The sequence below is a fragment of the Trichoderma atroviride genome, chromosome 3 (assembly GCF_020647795.1).
Source record: "Trichoderma atroviride chromosome 3, complete sequence".
Lineage (NCBI taxonomy): Eukaryota > Fungi > Ascomycota > Sordariomycetes > Hypocreales > Hypocreaceae > Trichoderma > Trichoderma atroviride.
The window spans coordinates 4,442,124-4,459,315 of NC_089402.1; the positions used below are offsets into that span (position 1 = coordinate 4,442,124).

At 51.8% G+C, this 17,192-nt stretch overlaps 9 protein-coding genes across 9 annotated transcripts; 3 read left to right on the forward strand and 6 right to left on the reverse strand.

Annotated features, from left to right (window-relative positions):
• Nucleotides 1–182: 182 nt before the first annotated feature.
• On the reverse strand, nucleotides 183–380 carry TrAtP1_006739 (uncharacterized protein; the record flags this gene model as incomplete). The annotated part of the gene is made up of 1 exon (XM_066113250.1): nucleotides 183–380. The coding sequence occupies one exon, from the start codon at nucleotides 378–380 to the stop codon at nucleotides 183–185; it is 198 nt and encodes a 65-aa protein (XP_065969336.1).
• Nucleotides 381–459: 79 nt separating this feature from the next.
• Nucleotides 460–1,923, reverse strand: TrAtP1_006740 (uncharacterized protein; the record flags this gene model as incomplete). Its single annotated transcript, XM_014082427.2, has 2 exons — nucleotides 460–1,671; nucleotides 1,741–1,923. 2 exons carry the CDS (start codon nucleotides 1,921–1,923, stop codon nucleotides 460–462), a joined length of 1,395 nt encoding a protein of 464 aa, XP_013937902.2.
• A 1,969-nt stretch (nucleotides 1,924–3,892) lies between these two features.
• TrAtP1_006741 (uncharacterized protein) lies at nucleotides 3,893–5,155 on the forward strand (the record flags this gene model as incomplete). Its single annotated transcript, XM_014082425.2, has 3 exons — nucleotides 3,893–3,915; nucleotides 3,989–4,596; nucleotides 4,710–5,155. 3 exons carry the CDS (start codon nucleotides 3,893–3,895, stop codon nucleotides 5,153–5,155), a joined length of 1,077 nt encoding a protein of 358 aa, XP_013937900.2.
• A 251-nt stretch (nucleotides 5,156–5,406) lies between these two features.
• Nucleotides 5,407–6,050, reverse strand: TrAtP1_006742 (uncharacterized protein; the record flags this gene model as incomplete). The annotated part of the gene is made up of 2 exons (XM_014082426.2): nucleotides 5,407–5,720; nucleotides 5,897–6,050. The coding sequence occupies 2 exons, from the start codon at nucleotides 6,048–6,050 to the stop codon at nucleotides 5,407–5,409; spliced, it is 468 nt and encodes a 155-aa protein (XP_013937901.1).
• Nucleotides 6,051–7,203: 1,153 nt separating this feature from the next.
• On the forward strand, nucleotides 7,204–7,518 carry TrAtP1_006743 (uncharacterized protein; the record flags this gene model as incomplete). The annotated part of the gene is made up of 1 exon (XM_066113251.1): nucleotides 7,204–7,518. The coding sequence occupies one exon, from the start codon at nucleotides 7,204–7,206 to the stop codon at nucleotides 7,516–7,518; it is 315 nt and encodes a 104-aa protein (XP_065969337.1).
• Nucleotides 7,519–7,702: 184 nt separating this feature from the next.
• On the forward strand, nucleotides 7,703–8,781 carry TrAtP1_006744 (uncharacterized protein; the record flags this gene model as incomplete). The annotated part of the gene is made up of 2 exons (XM_014082424.2): nucleotides 7,703–7,979; nucleotides 8,042–8,781. The coding sequence occupies 2 exons, from the start codon at nucleotides 7,703–7,705 to the stop codon at nucleotides 8,779–8,781; spliced, it is 1,017 nt and encodes a 338-aa protein (XP_013937899.2).
• A 523-nt stretch (nucleotides 8,782–9,304) lies between these two features.
• Nucleotides 9,305–10,363, reverse strand: TrAtP1_006745 (uncharacterized protein; the record flags this gene model as incomplete). The annotated part of the gene is made up of 3 exons (XM_014082423.2): nucleotides 9,305–9,743; nucleotides 9,799–10,118; nucleotides 10,202–10,363. The coding sequence occupies 3 exons, from the start codon at nucleotides 10,361–10,363 to the stop codon at nucleotides 9,305–9,307; spliced, it is 921 nt and encodes a 306-aa protein (XP_013937898.1).
• A 1,589-nt stretch (nucleotides 10,364–11,952) lies between these two features.
• TrAtP1_006746 (uncharacterized protein) lies at nucleotides 11,953–12,555 on the reverse strand (the record flags this gene model as incomplete). The annotated part of the gene is made up of 1 exon (XM_014082422.2): nucleotides 11,953–12,555. The coding sequence occupies one exon, from the start codon at nucleotides 12,553–12,555 to the stop codon at nucleotides 11,953–11,955; it is 603 nt and encodes a 200-aa protein (XP_013937897.2).
• A 206-nt stretch (nucleotides 12,556–12,761) lies between these two features.
• On the reverse strand, nucleotides 12,762–15,461 carry TrAtP1_006747 (uncharacterized protein). The gene is made up of 2 exons (XM_014082421.2): nucleotides 14,355–15,461; nucleotides 12,762–14,265 (listed from the first exon to the last, which is right to left on the reverse strand). The coding sequence occupies exons 1-2, from the start codon at nucleotides 14,388–14,390 to the stop codon at nucleotides 13,210–13,212; spliced, it is 1,092 nt and encodes a 363-aa protein (XP_013937896.1). The 5' UTR covers nucleotides 14,391–15,461; the 3' UTR covers nucleotides 12,762–13,209.
• Between the last annotated feature and the right edge of the window lie 1,731 nt (nucleotides 15,462–17,192).

Below are 17,192 nucleotides of genomic sequence, written 5' to 3' on the forward strand. Positions count from 1 at the left end.
AGCGTGCTAGTAACGTAAGTAAATGCCTAATTTACATTGCTAATGTTTCCTATACCAAGGAATGGTACAACCATCTTCACCGGCTCACCAGCAACGTCTTTGGGCTTAAGCTTTTTACTATTCTCCTTATTATGTTCATCTCTCGCTTGCTAGTTGCAGATAGTATATATACATTTTCCCTTTTAGCTAGTGCCATTGGGCGTGGCTTTCCTCTTCACTTCAATCGCCGCATCAAGCGCATCCTTGAGCGTATCAATCAGATCCTCGACGTCCTCCAAGCCAGCAGAGATTCTTATACTCTCCTCGAGGGCATTGTATCCTCTATACTCTTCCTTTTCTTCGGCTTTCTTGCCAAACATCATCATGTTATATGCCAGCATAATGGTGACGTGGCCGCCCAAGTGCGGGCTGGAGTAGAATCCGCAACGGTCGTAAAAGGCTCTAGCAGTCGCTACGCTCTCAAACTCGACGTTGAAGAGACATCCGTAGCCCGGGTTGGGCAGCTCGACGGTGCTGCGCCGCAAGAAGCGGTCGTAGTTGGATTTGTCGGCCAGCAGGCTGGGATACTGGACTCGGACAACGGGGGGAGTCGTCGCGGCCAATTGTGCTGTGCAGAAAGGTCGCCATGGCCTCTGCGTTGCGGTTCAGGCGGCGCGTCCGCTGGAGGAAGTCGTGCGAGTTGGCCAGAATCACCTCGGCATCGCCGGCAAAGAGCTCGTTGTTGTGAGTCTCTGCATATCGGCGAGACAGCTCGCCGTAGTGGGGAGACAGCGGGTTGAGGACGATGGAGCCACCGAGGACGTCGGCCCTGCCGTTGAAGCTCTTGGTGAGAGACGTGAGGACAATGTCGGAGTGCGCCAGCACGTCGACGTTTGCGAAGCCGGCAATGGTGTCGTCCACAATCAACACGAAGCCGTGCTTTTCGGACAGCTTCTTGAGGCGAGGCAAGTCTGTGCTTTCCAGCGTCGGGTTGCCTGGGAACTCGACAATGACGAAGCTCACTTTCCGGCCCTCCTTGGTCTCTCCCTCGAACCAGGCTTCCATATCATCGAGGCCCTGCTTGTCGACCTTGCCGAAATGCTTGAAGCCGTTGGGGCTCTCCTCGACCAAATGGTGCTGGGTGTTGTGGAAGACTACGCCGAGGACGATGTTGGTTCCAGGGCGGTACTGCTGGATGAGATTTGTGGTGTGGTAGATGCCGGCCATGCCGCTGGGGTAGAGGTAGACGTCGTCGGGTTTGCTCTTCACCAGCTCGGGGTCAACAGAGGCGCGGTGGATGAACTTGTTGACGCGTTCACGGAGCAATTGGTGAGCTGGGCCAGCGGGCGTGAAGGTTGGTTTGGGAGGGTTCTTGTAGTCGTCGAATGGGACTTCGACCAGTGAGTCAATGTTGCTCAGCAGGTGCTCTGCCATGCGGATGGAGAGTCCAAGGCCGGGGTTGCCCCAGCTGAGCATCAGGGCTTTGGTGTGCTGGGGCTCAAAGATGACGGCGTAGACACGATGGCCGGCCACGTCGACGCATTTGAAAGTGAGCTTCTCTGGGTCAATGGCGGCTTCATCCCGGTGCGAGTTTCTGACGTGGCCGGCAGTGTACGGGAACATGATGGGGTTGAGATAGACCATGCAGCCTTTGCCCTCGTAGCCCAGTTTCTTTGCTACCTCTTGGCCGAGCTGTATAAACATTGTATCTGATCAGCTATCGTCACATTTGGACAGCCTGGTCCGCTCATTTCAACTCACCTTGCCAGCGAACTGAGTCGGCCCAAAACGCGGATAGATGTTGACAACCCTCGCCATGGGAGACATGTCTCCGTCGCGAAAGTTCCGAAGCAAATCCCATCCCGGCAAGTTGGAGATGATGCTGTACGGCGTCTGAGGGGGTGGCGCATTGCCAAAGTCAGACTGCGGTTTTAGGACGACCATTTTTGTATGAGTGAGTGTATATTAAGATGAAGTCTCTGAAAGATGTAAATATGCAAAGATGAGAATTGGAGAGAGAGTAAGAAGAGACGTGGTCTTATTTTAAAGCTTCAGAGCAAGCTTGTTGAATCAGCACTGCCCAAGAACGGATCAAATCGGACTTGTAAGATGTCCATGTGGGCTGGTTAGCCTCTATATTCTTTTTAGTCCACCACCACATTAGCGGCTCACGTACGACGTAGGATCTAGTTTTATACTACTAGTACTGGTCTTTCAGGATGATTAGTCGCATTGAGAGGACAGAAGAGGGCATGTTTCAATTTTGGGGGAGGGAGTTGGATGCGTATATCAGCAGGCTATTGGTTACCAAGATGGGCATATGCCTATTCAGATAATGCTGCTAGGTAGGTATTTATTCACTCTGCCACGTAACAAGTGAAGAGACGTCGAATCTCCACAAATCCACCGCGTTCATGTTGCTTCGATTTTGAATAGCATGCGATATCTGATGGTAGCAGAGAAGCTATTGGTGGGGTTGCGTGAGATGCGTGGCAAGCCATGGTGAGACCGTATATAGCGCCGCCTTTTTTACTTGCTACGGTGACTTTTGACGAGTGCTGCGTATAAGCCTAAATCAAAAACTCCCCATTTATGTCTCCGATAGGGATAAAAAAAAAGGTCCCCCAGCTAGCAATATATAGTGTGGAAAACAGCGCCACATATAGAAATAACTGTGGCGAAGACATGTCCACAGCTTCATATCCAAAGTACCGCATGGTCAAGATGCGTTTGTCTCTCTTGTCCATGGGCAATCGATTTCCGGGAATGCGGGCCGATTGGTTGATTAGCGATCCACCGTTGGGGAAAGCTTCTCAATCTGCAAACTCTTTCCTCTTTTGACAGACGGCGAGATGACCAATTATACTTCTTAACCCGGGCACTTTGGAAAAGACGCCATCTCCAAGAGTGTATTTACATATACCTTGGCAGAGAAACTTTGACATTTACATCTACAGAAATGAAGAGGACGCGTTTTGCTGCTGCTAAATGAGATACAGTCAATATTTATATGTATGATGGGCATAGCCCGTGTCTCGCTATACACGCCTCAATTGAGCCAAGCATCAACAACATATCGATACTTAGGCATATGAGTATAGTTGCCGATAACGAATGCTAACCGTTATTTAACGATATAGTCTTCTCATTGGTTTCCTTTCTTTACTTTTAACTTGGTCAGATAGAGTGTGCAGACAGTGCGTCTTTCCGGCTTCCATCTGTGCCCTTATAAGTACAGTCTTGTGAGACGCGATAGCATCAATTACATGCAACACAGCCACACCTGCACCTCTTTCCAACAAAAAGCGTCAATACATTTCTCTTTTCCAATTTGCATACATCGCTTACCATCGCATTTCACAGATGTAGTCAACCCTTTGCATCACACAGACCAGGCTAGGCACCATCCCACCCTTGGCACCGGAGCTGAAAAAGGCAGACTTCCAAGGCCCCAAAATCAGCCCATCTCTACCTGCAGCCCAGCCTCACTTTAGATTGATTAAATAGCTCGCAGAACAACAAAAGATGCCAATGCTATCTGTGATGCAAAGCTGCCTATCGACGACACCCTCTCGCCTTAATCATATCCCCCCCGCATGACCCGATGACTGGCCCCGGTCTGCTCAACTCCACACCCCGCGAACCAGCGCCGAGAGTCGGAGGGCCAGCGTCAAAAGGCAGACTCAACATCGTTGCAACAGCACTCTTGACGACAAGGAATGTCGGCAAATGCGTCACGCGGCGTGTTTATGGAAGAAGCGATGGAATGATATTTATTGGGCATTGCTAATATCGCCATGAAAATATATATACAGCTCCCCTTCTCTCCAAAAGCCAACTTGATGATACCACACTGCAAGCCATAACAGCAGAGGCTCATCCTTGACTTACACCATAACAAATCCACAACACCATGTCTGACATTGTCGTCATCGGGTAATTCCACTCTGCCGAAACCTTCGCCAGCACAGTTACAAACCGCATCAACAGCTAACACAAGCCATTAAAGAGCCGGCGTCATCGGCCTCAGCGCCGCCCTTCGCCTCCAACAGGCCGGCCACAGCGTCACCATCGTCGCCAAGGACTTCCCCACGCCCTACGAATCCGCCAACAAGCGCGCCCTCATCAACTACAGCTCGCAATGGGCCGGCGCCCACAACCGCTGGATCCTGCCCACCAACCCGGCCGAGCAGCGCGAGCACGGCTTCTCCCTCACGACGTATCGTCACATGGAGGCCACCATGGCCAAGTTTCCCGAAGCCGGCATCACTTTCATGAAGGGCATCGAGTACTTTGACGTTGCGCCGGCCGTGCATGGCGACTTGACCGAGGAACAGGCCCTTGGGCTTGGGCTTGAGGAGTTTAAGCGGCTGGGCAAGCAGGACTTTCCCGATGACAAGGTGACTTATGGATACGAGTACAAGACGTGGTGTCTTAACCCCATGATCTATTGCTCTTTTCTGCTCCGCCAGTTTCATATCCTGGGAGGGAAAATCTTGTCGATGGAGCTCCGTGACGTGAACGAAGCGTTTCTCGTCAAGTCTTTGCCGGGCGTCCAAGTTGTGGTCAACTGCTCTGGGATAGGATTCAACGACACGGCCGTGTTTCCCACGCGAGGTGAGTCCTTTGGAAATAAACCTTTTGACATACTCACTTACTTGCTCTCTCTCTCTTCTTTCTGCTCCCATACATATATATCGGCATCCACTTACTCATCCGCCCACATCTAGGCCAAACATGCCTCGTCTCCAATCCCTCCGCCATCACCTACACCCGCCAGTACGCAGACGGCACTTGGAGCTTCTGCATCCCCCGAAACTTCCACGGCGGCACCATCATCGGCGGCACCAAAGAGCCCGACAACTGGGACTCGGAGCCCAGCGCCGAGACTCGCGCCCGCCTGCTCTCCAACGCCGCCGCCAACTATCCCACCCTCGTGGCAGACGGGCCATTGCAGCCGCTCGGAGACATTGTTGGCCGGAGACCGACTCGCCGTGGGGGAATCAGACTGGAGAGGGAGGAGATTCCGGCCGGCGACATCAAGGGCTTGCAGGACGATGCTGCGAGGTCGATTGTTCATGCGTATGGCCTTGGTGGAAGGGGATACGAGCTCTCGTGGGGAGTGGCAGAGGAAGTGATGGAGCTTGTCAAGCAGCGAGTTTCTAGCCGTCTATAAGTGTGCTATTGCGTCCATTCAGAACGCAGCCCAGGCACTTTTTGTATCCAAATCTTCATAATCATACAAGCCTTGGTCCCCTCCTCCCGTATATCTATATATTTGTACAAGCATCCTCTCATCAGCTGATGTCTCAAAGTCATCCCAAAGCCGTTTTGCCTGCGCCCAACATTAAACGCCAACGAAAAGACAGAAAAGCAAAAAACACAATAAACATTGCTCTTTGCTTTCAAAAGCAATAAGCCCGCCCTTTACTTGGAGCCGGCATCTCGTCTTGCAGGTGGTATCGTCTCCCCTCTCTTCTCCATCTCCTTCTGCCTCGACAGCCTCACCTCCTCTGGAAGCCCCCACCAGTCTCGCATGAATTCCTCTTGAGCTGCCGCCATCTTGGCTTTTCTCTCGCGCTGCTTCTGTCGCTCCATTCGCAGTGCGAACCAGTCCTCGCGGGCTTTGTCTTGTTGCTCTTGGGTGGCGTGCTGCACCATGCAGGCATTCATGGCGTGGTTTTCGGCTTTGCAGGCAAATGAAACGCTAAATGTTCGACCGAGGGCGCAGTCGGCGAATGCTATTTGAAAGCGTCATTAGCTATAGCTTTGTAACACGGTTCCAATGGAAAGAATGTGAGAGCAATTGGTCGAAGAGAGACAAAAAAAAATTGAGGGGGATCATGCCACTTTCGAGACAAGCTCATAACCATGCAAATAAAGACAGGTAAAAAAAACCAGTAAAATGCCAACATACCTTTAATTTCGTCGGCGCACAGTTTTCGCACCCTAGCGTAGTAAATATCTCGAACTTGCGACTCCTGCGAGGCGGACAGAGGCAGCGGATTCCGAGACGGGACGCCGAGCCGTGGTTGAGGGAGATTGGGAGTCTGCGTAGCCATCGTGGCCATTGGGGTGCGCAATGTCCAGCAGCGGTAGGTGTCTCGGTACTAGTAGTTGAAACACCTGTACGGCGCCTTGATTGCCGGGTTTTCGAGAGAGGATGTCGATGGGAGCTGGTTTGATACTGGAGCAGATCGGACCCTCTGAATAATCGTCAGATGGGGTTGGAGCTGGGTCGATGATGTGGCAGAATTTTCACCGCCTACTTGATTCGACTTACACCGAAATCACTCAGTAACATCAGCGATTTGATCAAGTTAAAGGAATCTAGCATCACGTTATATTTTTATTCTTTTTCTTTTTCTCGGAAATCTTTGTCAAGGAGACTTTCAGAAGTCCTGGAATAAAATAGAAAGCAGCTGCTTTTTTACAGTAATTTATGCTTTATGATAAAAGGTACCTACCGTGTTCCATCTACATGGAGTTTATTACTTTATCCCCAAGTCAACCAGAATATCCATTGGATACTATAAATAAAATTTCTAATATCTTTCTAATTGCATCATCTCACAAGCCTACGACTACCTACTACGAAGCAGACGTTGATGATTAGCAGCCTCGGGGGCTACGGGACAGAGCCCAAGCGACCCTTGCACTAGCATCGAGAAACAATAGTAATGGCATAACAGAAGTGCAGTTCCGCAAATGAACTACTGAGCTTACTCACACACGCAACAATTCGTGATTGGATTATAATGTGTGCGTTGGCATCTGATGACGGGTCATGGTTAGCTTAATTCCTGGCTTACTTGTAAACCGCAGTAATGAGGATGTACGACATATTGTTTCATCTTGTTATGAACTTGCTGCTGCTGCAGCCATCTACTAGTAGTTCCTGGTTGAATATTCTCCAAGTATTCGAATATTGCGTGATTCTGGTTCCTAAAAGGATAACATATTTGCAGCATGACTCAATTACTACTAGTAGAAAAGGGGGCTCCCGCAATTTGAGCTGCAGCCTGCAATATTTCCAACATTGCAGTGAGGGCATTTGCGCCTCGAAACAGGCACCTGTCGGCGCCTACCGAATGAAGATGCCCCGCGCTCACTCGTTATTGACCTTGATATCAACATAAAAACCCGCGCGACTCGCCTCTGATTCGTGCAACCTGATTCACACTTTGATGACTCTGCCTCCAGCCCACAGGAGCGCCTGCGAACATGGCAATGGCACAGAATCAACGGCCCCTGCCCATGGAGATGACGAAGCGCATCGTCGAGCTGGCTTGCTTGCCCAACGGCCCGCACCCGCTGCGCTACAACGCCCCCCCAGTCCAGGTGCGCCACGCTGGCCAGCGTCTGCAGGGCATGGCGGGACTTGGTGGAGCGCCACACATTCCGCAACCTGCGCCTGGACCGGGCCCGCCTCGCCGACGTCGACCGCATCGTGTGCCGGCGGCGTCGGGCCTACGTCCGCACGGTGGACCTCGACGTGGAGCTGGAGCCGTATGGCCGCGACGTGTACGGCGCCTTTGAGACGGCCGAGGAGAATGCGCGCAACAGCGCCATCTTCAGCGAGACGCTGCGGCGGTGCTTCGACGCCCTCGGCCGGTGGGCGCCTGCAGGTGGCGGCAGCGGCCTCGACGGCGACGGGGCGGGCATCTGGCTCAGCATCAGCACCTTCTCGCCCAGCGACGTGGACCGCTGCGGCGCGGCAGAGATGGATAGGCGGAAAAGGGACTTGTACAACCAGGACATCTTTGGTGACCGATACGTCCACTCCATCCTCCAGCTGCTCCCGGCCGCCACCGAGCTGCCAGTCGTCGGATGCGTCTCAAGGCTAAGCTCGAGCAATAGGTGGCACACCAAGGCGCGGCACATCTCTGCAGCAGCGTGGGCGCTCATCGTCAACAGCCTGCCGAATGCCAACAAGATCGACCTCAGCTTCTGGGACAACGAGAAGAAGGATCTGGAGCTGCGCAAACGGCTGCGGGACGGTAAGTCGCTCAACCACTCGAGCCGGAATAGTTGGAATGCGCCGCTTACTCTCACCAAATAGACATTGGCGATGCCCTCGCCCGAATGCACAGCCCAAACGCCGAGGTGGCGCTCTCATGCCGCTACGCGACGCCGAAAGACCACTCCAGCATCCCACCGACACTCATTGACGCGCGCGGGTCTGAGGATGCCTTTGCGCGCGGTCTGCGGAAATGGGCGCGGCAGCTCAAGCGGCTGTACCTTTCCGACGTCGTCATCGCGCCAGAGGTGTTCTATGCGCCATCTTCTGACGACGAGGAAGCGGCAAGTGAATGGCCGTACCTCGAGAGGCTTGAGATCGAGTACGCAGCCGTGACACCGCACGGAACGTGGCTGCTGGAGCGCGATCCGGAGGACTCGCCGCGCGACCGCCCTTCGCCAGTGATTGACATCAATGAGTTTGGTCAGGAAAACTTGTGCATAGAGATGCCGGCGCCCGAGGACCTGTACGAATACGACTTCCGGACCCTGCCGGTGGCCATGGAGATGGATCGAATCCACCGGAGCGTGGCCCGGGCAGCGCGGCGGATGCCAGCCTTGCGGTATCTGTATCTCGGTACGTTTGACCAGGCCATTCAATGGGGCGAGAGGTATCACAGCTTCCTGTATCGATACGATGAGACTAGAGGCGTTGCCACCGCACATTGGGGGAGCTTGCCGGGATATACACCGGCCGAAGACGTGGTTGAGCTTTGGAGGGAGGTGACGGCCGAGGTCCGAGGGTGTCAGCTTGAGGTCTTGATTGATGAAGAAGACGTGTAGAAGAGTGGGTGGCAGCAAAGCGCCATAGACAGCGTCTTTTGTTGTTTGCAACTACCAGTAGAAGAGGTGACAGATGGGTATAGTACAAAGTGCGTGCTCTATGCTGTAATCCATGGCATCGGTTTGTTATACGATGATATTGGCTTCATGATGTGGGAAACTTCTCACTCAGATGGTTAAGCGCTTTAGGTGTATAAAAACTCACAAGTTTATACCAGTGGGTATCCAAAGCCTTTTTGGAACTAGACATGATTTAGCTTCGTTTTGTTGCCAAAAAAAAAGACTTTGACAAAAGAGAATTCAAAAAAAGTATACAAGTAAATTAAACCAAGCTGTTTTTACAGCCATCTGTGCTTTGTAATAAAGGTATCTACCGTTGTTTCATCCAGTTCATTACTTTAACCCAAGTCATCCAATAAAACCCGTGGGATATCCATAAATAAAATGCGCCCCAATGACTCACTTCTCCAAATTCCATCTCTTCATCTCCCATTTTCTCAGACCAGCTTCATCTTTTTGCCAACTATGAAGTTTGATAGGGAGGCTGCTGGTGGGGGTGTGTAGATGAAACTTCAGAGGGCGCTTCATGGTAACCTTGGGGCGGGTACTGCTGAGGAGGATATTGACCATATGCCGCCTGCTGATGTTCCTGGGGAGGAGGAGAATAGGTAGCCTGGGGCTGGTAAGGAGACTGGGCCGGAGGATAAGGGCTGGTGGTCTGAGGAGGGTATTGGCCCTGTTGGTATTGCTCCTGAGGGGGATACTGTGCGGTTTGGTGGGCAGCAGGCTGGGGCTGGAGGGGAGTCTGCTGCTGAGCCTGCTGCTGAGCCTGAGTATCGTGCTTGGTCTCCATGGCAATGGTCTGAGGAGTGGCAGTCTCATTGTCAAACAAGAATCTGCCTTCCTTGCGGCCCTTGAGGAAGTTGTGCAGAGTCCAGGCAAAGGTTGCAATAAAGAGAAGCCTATCTGGGTTAGCAATCAAACAATTAGATCAAAGTACACTTTGATTCGACTTACCAGACCAAAGCACCAAGGCCAGCAATGGCAGAAAGCATGTCACCGCCTCTCTTGAACAAGATGACATCGCGCTTGCCAATGTCGCGCTTCTTGTAGCATGTCTCGCTGTTGAAGAGGCTGCCGTCGTTGAAGCAGCCCTGCACAGAGACGTTGAAGACGAACTGTGCGCGCCTGGCAGCGACAGCAGCAAAGGTTGCGAGCCAAAGAATCATCATGACGCCGTCGAGGACGATGATGGCGACTACATGATAGAGTTGATACAGCGTCGGGAGCCGCTCGGTAAGAATGGCGTACAAGGTGACGATCCAAGTAATGAGAGACTAATTGAATTGATTGTTAGGTTTACCTGATTTTGAAATTCATCATTGAATTGATGGGCTGATGGAGAAGAGAATCAACTTACAACAGCCAAGGCAAGACCTTCTTCGTCAAGATAGGCATCGTGCGCCAAATCAGCAGCCAACCCAAGGATGGCTAAAGAAATGAGAATCTGAAAGATACGGGTGACGAACACCCAGAGGGGTGTGACCAGGACATGGGCCTTTTCGCCTTCAGGCTGCTGCATGGTGAAGATGGGTGCTTGGATAGCAACCAACTACTCTTCTTGTTCTGTTGAAAGTACTTGTAGTAGTCCTAGAAAGCTTGTCACAGGACAAAAAGGGCTTCACAGCTTGTTATATACAAACTGAAGAGAGCAAGTACAGGCAGGATACAGCAGCTCAAGAACCGCGGGACAGCACGGCATTCTTATTTCCTACGGCCGAGCAACAAAGACGGCACACCCTTTGGTCTCCGCCACCGGCAGCTCCATCAGCCTGGGAGCAATCGGTGAGGCAGACTGCCGGACCACTGTCCCCATCGCCCATCAAGCTTTGCGGTCTCGCGTGCCATCCCTCGCGCGCCAACAACGGCACTAACAGCGCTGGTGTCCCCTCTCGGGTTCAGCCGCAGGCCAGGGTCTGGTGTTTGGGTTATGCCATTAAGCCGCTGTGAGCTTGGCCCGGGCTCAAAATCAAGGGATCTTGGGGCTGTCACAGTCATTTTTGCCAGGAATCACTGCTAGCCGTGTGCGGCTGTGGCAGGCCATGGCTGTGATGGTGTTCTGGACCCGCCAGACCATAGCGTGTAAGTCACGGTCCGTGGGATGCAGAATGTCGTAGCGCAGCTCCGAAGACCTTGCAAGGCATGAAAGTGCAGCAAGGAAAGAGGTGTGGGTGGGCTTGGGGCACAGAGAATAGGCGAGACTGAGAGGGAAAAAGCAAAAAAGAATGAGCAGATGCGGTCAGGGTGGGCTGCGTTGGAACATGTGGCTTGCATGAGAAGCTGGACGTTTAATGAGGTTGTGAGCCAAGCTCCGGATCAGCTATTGGTGCCGCACGGATCCCAATACGGGAGTGCTTGGCGCCGATTTGCCAGTTCCGATGGGCGGATCCTTTGCACCGTTCCCTGCTTTTTAAAGGTGCACTGGCAGGCAGTATGAAACTATCGAATGTCGGGAGGGTGAAAGAAGCAAACAAATCTTGACAAGAATAAGGGTGCGCTAGACACGTCCATCTGCATAGCCTAGAGGCGAGCTTCATCCCTTGCATGGGAGATGGACAGCTCAGCGCCCGGGTCGGTACGTATTCATCGTAACTATGTACCTATGTAAGTAGATACACGATAAGTTTGCTTGCTCCACGCTGGTCTGTTCAGAGTTGGCAGCTCGTGAGAACAAGGGGTCCAAATAAGGTGCTGGCCTGGTGCTTAAATCGCAAAGATCGGCAGGACGCGGGATTGATTCCGCCGTCTTACTTGTACCCCAAATATCAAATGCTCATCTTTCCCTTCCGAGGCACGTGGAAGCGCCAGCTTTTTGGGCACCACTCTTGAAAGAGCTTCTTTTTTTTTTTTTAGATCAGAGACATTGGGCCGTCAGACAGAAGAGGATCCGCCGCGGAATGCAGCCCAGTTGTGAGACCCAGCTCTCGTTGCGCAGGGCCCTATCGCGAGCCCGTCCCAACTCAGCCTCACCAAACTAGCAATTTGCGCCAGCGTCGTTAGCTGCGTCTGGATATTCAAGGATTTGCCCAAGCTAGGCTCGATCCTTATGGTTTCTGCGCCTTCTGTGACCTGTGACACTGTGATACCGTCAGGCTCAGGCCATTCGCTAAACTAAGCGGCGGTCTGCTCCTCTTGTTGTTCATTTTGTTGTTCACTTTGCTCTTGTTGTTGTTGTTGTTGTTGCTGCTGCTCCTGCTGCTGTTGTTGTTGATTGTGCTTTCGTACCATGTTGTAGATGTCATGACGGGTCAGTGCTTGGATACCCGGGTCATTGTCAATCTCTTGCAAATGCTTGAGAATTTGAATTGGCTTGAGCCCAAGCTTGTACAAGGACATGATTTGCGGCTTTCTCTGCTCAATGACGATATTTCGGAACCGAGAGAGCGCTGTTGGAGGAAGCACTTCGTGATTGTGCTCATTCGCCGTGTCGTTTCGACTGCGCCGGATTCTCCATAGACTTATGAAACTATGGCGGTAAATCACGAGCCTATAAGGGCACCCCGTCATCTGGGAGCTCGTCTCGCGGCGCTTGGAAGGAGGAAGGTTTGGGTTATGTTGCGATCTAAACTTCCTTCCCTTGCAGCATCGTAGTTCAAGGAGGTTAGGCCGCGTCCGGTTCTTGACCAGGCTGCAACCTAGAGGCAGAGCAACGGCATCAACAGCAGCCCTGGCCTCTTCGATGGTCTGAAATGTAAGATTGTATAACGACTCCATGGCTGGGGCCGTCAATGGGTAAAGACGTGCTGCGAATAGGTTCGGCTTGATACGCGTAGGTATCTCAGGTGAGGCTCACTGTGAGGGATTAATGTTTTTTTCCAGGGATGCGTTAACAAGCCGCCGACGTAGCGTGACAAGCACCCACGTGACTGCATCAGGCGATTTTCCCTGACTAACCCCTGCCTGGCAATTTATTTGGAGGCATGTTACTCTCGTTGAAGGCCTGATAAACCCTCCCTTTGTTTGGTGTAGCCATGGCCCAGCCGCACTCCTCATGCTAGACTCCATGTACATCGGCAGACATGTGCTATCGCTGCCTGTGCGTCAGTTGCAACGCCAGGGGGATTGCTTCTGTGTGACTGGCGCCCTTCAGCCTGCGGCATCCACAGCAGATTAGAGCCTCAATTCTTGGGGTCTCCGGTGACCGCCACTCGTTCTCGTTGCAAGGATCAGCATAGTCGCCATCTTAGAATTGATCCTCCTAACAAATAGGCTACCACTAGGTTCGTGGTTAGGCATATGCGTGTCTCACAAGATCAAGGTCGGGATGCAACTTTAGTTGTTGCTTGTCATGCAGCAGTGTTTACTACAAGTATTTGATCTAATTTTTGGTATCATTTTTTACATTGTGTTTTAGTCCCCCCTACTTCTTTACACCTTCTCGTTGGGTCCGGCAATCAGAATCTTAATCACCTGCCCAGTCTTGACCTTTTGGAATGCCTCCTCTGCCTGCTTGAAGCTAACAACGCTCGAAATCAACTTCTTCACATCAACGCGGCCACTCCTGACAAGCTCAACGGCCAGTTCGTAATCGCCAGCTCCATAACGGAACGATCCTCGGACCGTAATCTCTTTGATGCACATGGCCAGAATGGGGAATGTGATGTCGGGCTTGCCCATGCCGCCCTGCACATAAGTGCCTCCCACACGGACGACATTGATGCCCGCCTGGATGGACGGCTCTGCGCCGCTGGCATCGATGACAGCGTCGGCTCCGATAGGCAGGTCCGCAAGCTCCTTGATGGCTTTGGCGTTCTCCTCGGGCGAGATTCGCTGGGATACATAGGTGTGCGTGGAGCAGAAGCTCTTGGCAAAGTCGAGCTTGGACTGGACAATGTCGACGCTGACAACCTTTGATGCGCCGTACGCCTTCGCCACGGCAGCGCAGAGGAGGCCAACAGGGCCGGCTCCCAGCACAACGACCGACTGGCCGGGCAGGATCTGCGCCTGCTTGACAATGTGGACGGCCACGGCGAGCGGCTCAATCAGCGCGCCCTCCTGCAGCGACACGTTGTCTGGCAGCTTGTAGCAGAAGTCGGCGGGAGCTGCCCACAGCCCGGTCAGGGTGCCGTGGTACGGCGGCGTGGCGGCGAAGACCATGTCAGGGCAGAGGTTGTATTTGCCGGCGCGGCAGAAGGCACATCGCCGGCATGGGTAGCCGGGCTCGAGGGCAACACGGTCGCCGGCCTTGAGGTGCTTGACGGCAGAGCCGACCTCGACGATGGTGCCAGCAGACTCGTGGCCAAGAACCATTGGGTCCTTGACGACAAAGTCGCCGATGGCGCCGTGCACCCAGTAGTGGACATCTGAGCCGCAGATTCCGGTGTAGTTTACGGCGACGAGGACATCGTTGGGGTCGGCGATGGTGGGCTTGGGCCGCTCCTCGAAGGTGACGTCTCCAGGCTTGTTCAGGACAAAAGAGAGGTTCTGTTCGAATTCGCCAATTCCAATTGTCAGCCCACTCGATTTTTTCAAGTTTCACACCTCTTGCCTCTCCTTTTGTAAATTCCTCTTACGCTGATTGCATCCTTGTTAACGGTTTGAGTCGCCATCTCGATGTTGTGGTGCTGCAAGTCTACGAGCGAAACGGAATGCTTGGCGGGGTAGCAACTTTCGACTCAAAAATCACAATGACGTTGAAGAGCAGAGAATGGGAGAAAATCTCTCTCCAAGCCAGCTGATCATCTTCTTATATATAGAAAAAAAAATCCTTCCATCCCCGCATTGCGAATCAGCCATATGACATTTTCCACGCGCGAACGAATTTCTTCCCAATCGATGCCCCACGATGGCTCATTGGAGAGACAATTGAGCCAAACGTGCTACGAGAAAAGCGTGTTTTTGCTCCAAGAGCCCAAAGGAACCCCGCGCCGGGCTACTCTGCTCTCCCTAGTACTTTGGCAGCGATTCCATGTTCCTGGGGCTTTGCCTGGTGACCCGAAAGCTTTCAAGGCACTATTTGCTCTGCTACCCACAATTATAAGAGGTCCAATGGCAATTTAGCCGGTGATAATAACCGCGCCAATGGGAGAAGCCTTGGAGGAATATTGGAGATTTTGTGGATAGCGATTTCGGTGATGCGTTGAGGAAGACTTTGGTGTTGTCTTGTGAGAGTATCCATCGCAGATGGGGATCGAGAGTCCCTCAAGCGTTGAATGTTGACTTTTTTCGAGGAAGATGGCATAGGTCTCTTGAACTCATCAAGCGCGCCTATCGTATGATTCGTATGTTATTGTGCAGGGGATCAAGTCGATCAATAAGCCTTTGCCTGGACTGACGTTGTACGTTTACCCTGCAGCAAGCAAGATTTTATTTGTTTTCTGTGTGGAAAGAATGCCGTCTTGAAAATATCTTGAGTTTCGCCGGAATACGGATCTGATACTGGCCAAAGATTAGGGTATTTCTCTTGTTCCATTGCAACTTGAATAATTAATGGTAGTAGAGAATAAACTACCTACCTATGGATGAGAGGTATATATTCAACTGATGAGTTAATCGTCTATCTGAGTAACTTTCATATCGCACATAGAGGCCCGCCTTACTTCCCCAAATCTATTCATTACACCATCGTTCATCTACAATTAGTAGTTCCACCCAGTTTCCAGATAGCTGATACTCTATCCGAGACTGCTGCCCGCTTGGGTTGACAGCACAGGCACCATCGGTCTGTTAGTCCTTTATATCGTCGAGTATTTTAACGTAAGGCTTTGATATCGGGCATTTTCATTCATCTGCTCCTCACCAATATTGAGAAATGCACACATAGACTACGTGGCCGATCATATAGGACTGCAACCCTTCAGCACTCAACGAGGCATCCACTGCCTGAGACCAGAAAACCAGGCTCTACAACAGCCGGAATTTTCAACGTGAAAACCAATTCTGGACCTTGTTCATTTCGAGAGATTTACCGGTGCCGCCAGCATACATCTCAGTATGGTCAGCGCGTCAACTGGTATACTGCCGTCATCTCTAGGGAATTTCAGCCGACGAGAGACGCAAACTACAAATGGTTGTTCTCGGTATGTAATTGCAATATTCGACCACCCGTTTCGTGGAAGCCTAGTACTAGAGCCTAGACATGTCATGAGCTATGATCCATGTGAGCTATCGACGACATGTTAAACACTTACCGGAACCGTGTGATGCTCCAGGCACGGAGGTCGCATGAGTCCTGCGCAAGATACACACTGCCAGTAGAAGTTCACTTTTAAGGATAGGTCCTCAGGGGCAAGAGTGTCGCAAGTGAGAACAATTATGTGAGGAAAAGCTGGAACTTGGCTGGTTCCACCTTTGTAAAGAAGCGTGTAGGTTGCTTGAAAGCCGTGAAATGGATTCCTTGACCCCGCGCTGTCATCTCCTAGAGCACCAGTGCATGATTACTTACACATGTAGCTTAGTTCTAGAATCGGTTTCCCATTTTTGAAAAACAGATACCTTTCCTTGTCTTCTAGCCCCTTTCCTCTTTCGTTGAGAAACTCTTGGGCATACTGGCTTGCCACTTTATCTCGAATGGCAGTGAAGATCTCTTTTCAGCATCCAGCGAGTGATAGTCGTCAATATCGAAAGGGGCACCGCAGATTACCTTTGGTGTTTTCAGAAGTTCGTCGGATAATCGCGGAATATGTTCCAGTCTGTCTAACAAGTACTTTAATATGCTACACTGCTCGTATGTCCGGAGATGATAGCTGTGGGTCGGAATATGGTTGCAGAAAAGACTGGAAAATTCTCTGAAATGTGTTGGGTTGAGTATCCCATAGTCACTCGAGAGCTTTGTCTAGCTCATCAGTGCAGCGAAGAGAAGGCATGGCTTTAGAATAAGCACCAAGTAGATGCTGGGCCGGCGACGGTGCTCAGCTGGCTTGACTGGTAATCAACGACGAGGAACCGGATGCAGTGCCTATAGTTCCTGGCAAGCGAGAGTAGCAGTGGGCTGACCGGTCAAGACATCTGCGTCGGATTGTTGGTAGATGGTTGTGGCAATCAAGGATGCGTCACGGTCCGCATGCCGCGTGGCACCAAGGTGGTATCAAATTCAGGGACTGTTCCGATTGCATTTTCATCAAGGCACTGTGATTCACTGCAATGACGCAGATCAGTATGGAACAGGTCTTGTCAGCGTTCTGAGCGATACAGAGACTGCTGGAGAGGGACTCGGAGGGCCAATCGGTGCCCGTTCAGGACGTTGAACACACGAGTATGTGTCTTGGCTTGTAATTTCTCAGTTTTCACACGCGTCCCTGTCGTGTGTTCATCTCCAGCTGCGATTTTGCAAATGATCGCCAGTGACATGCAAGACGTGTTGCAGGGGTTCAGGCGTCAAAGATGCAACTTCTCGGAGTCTGTCGTCGGAT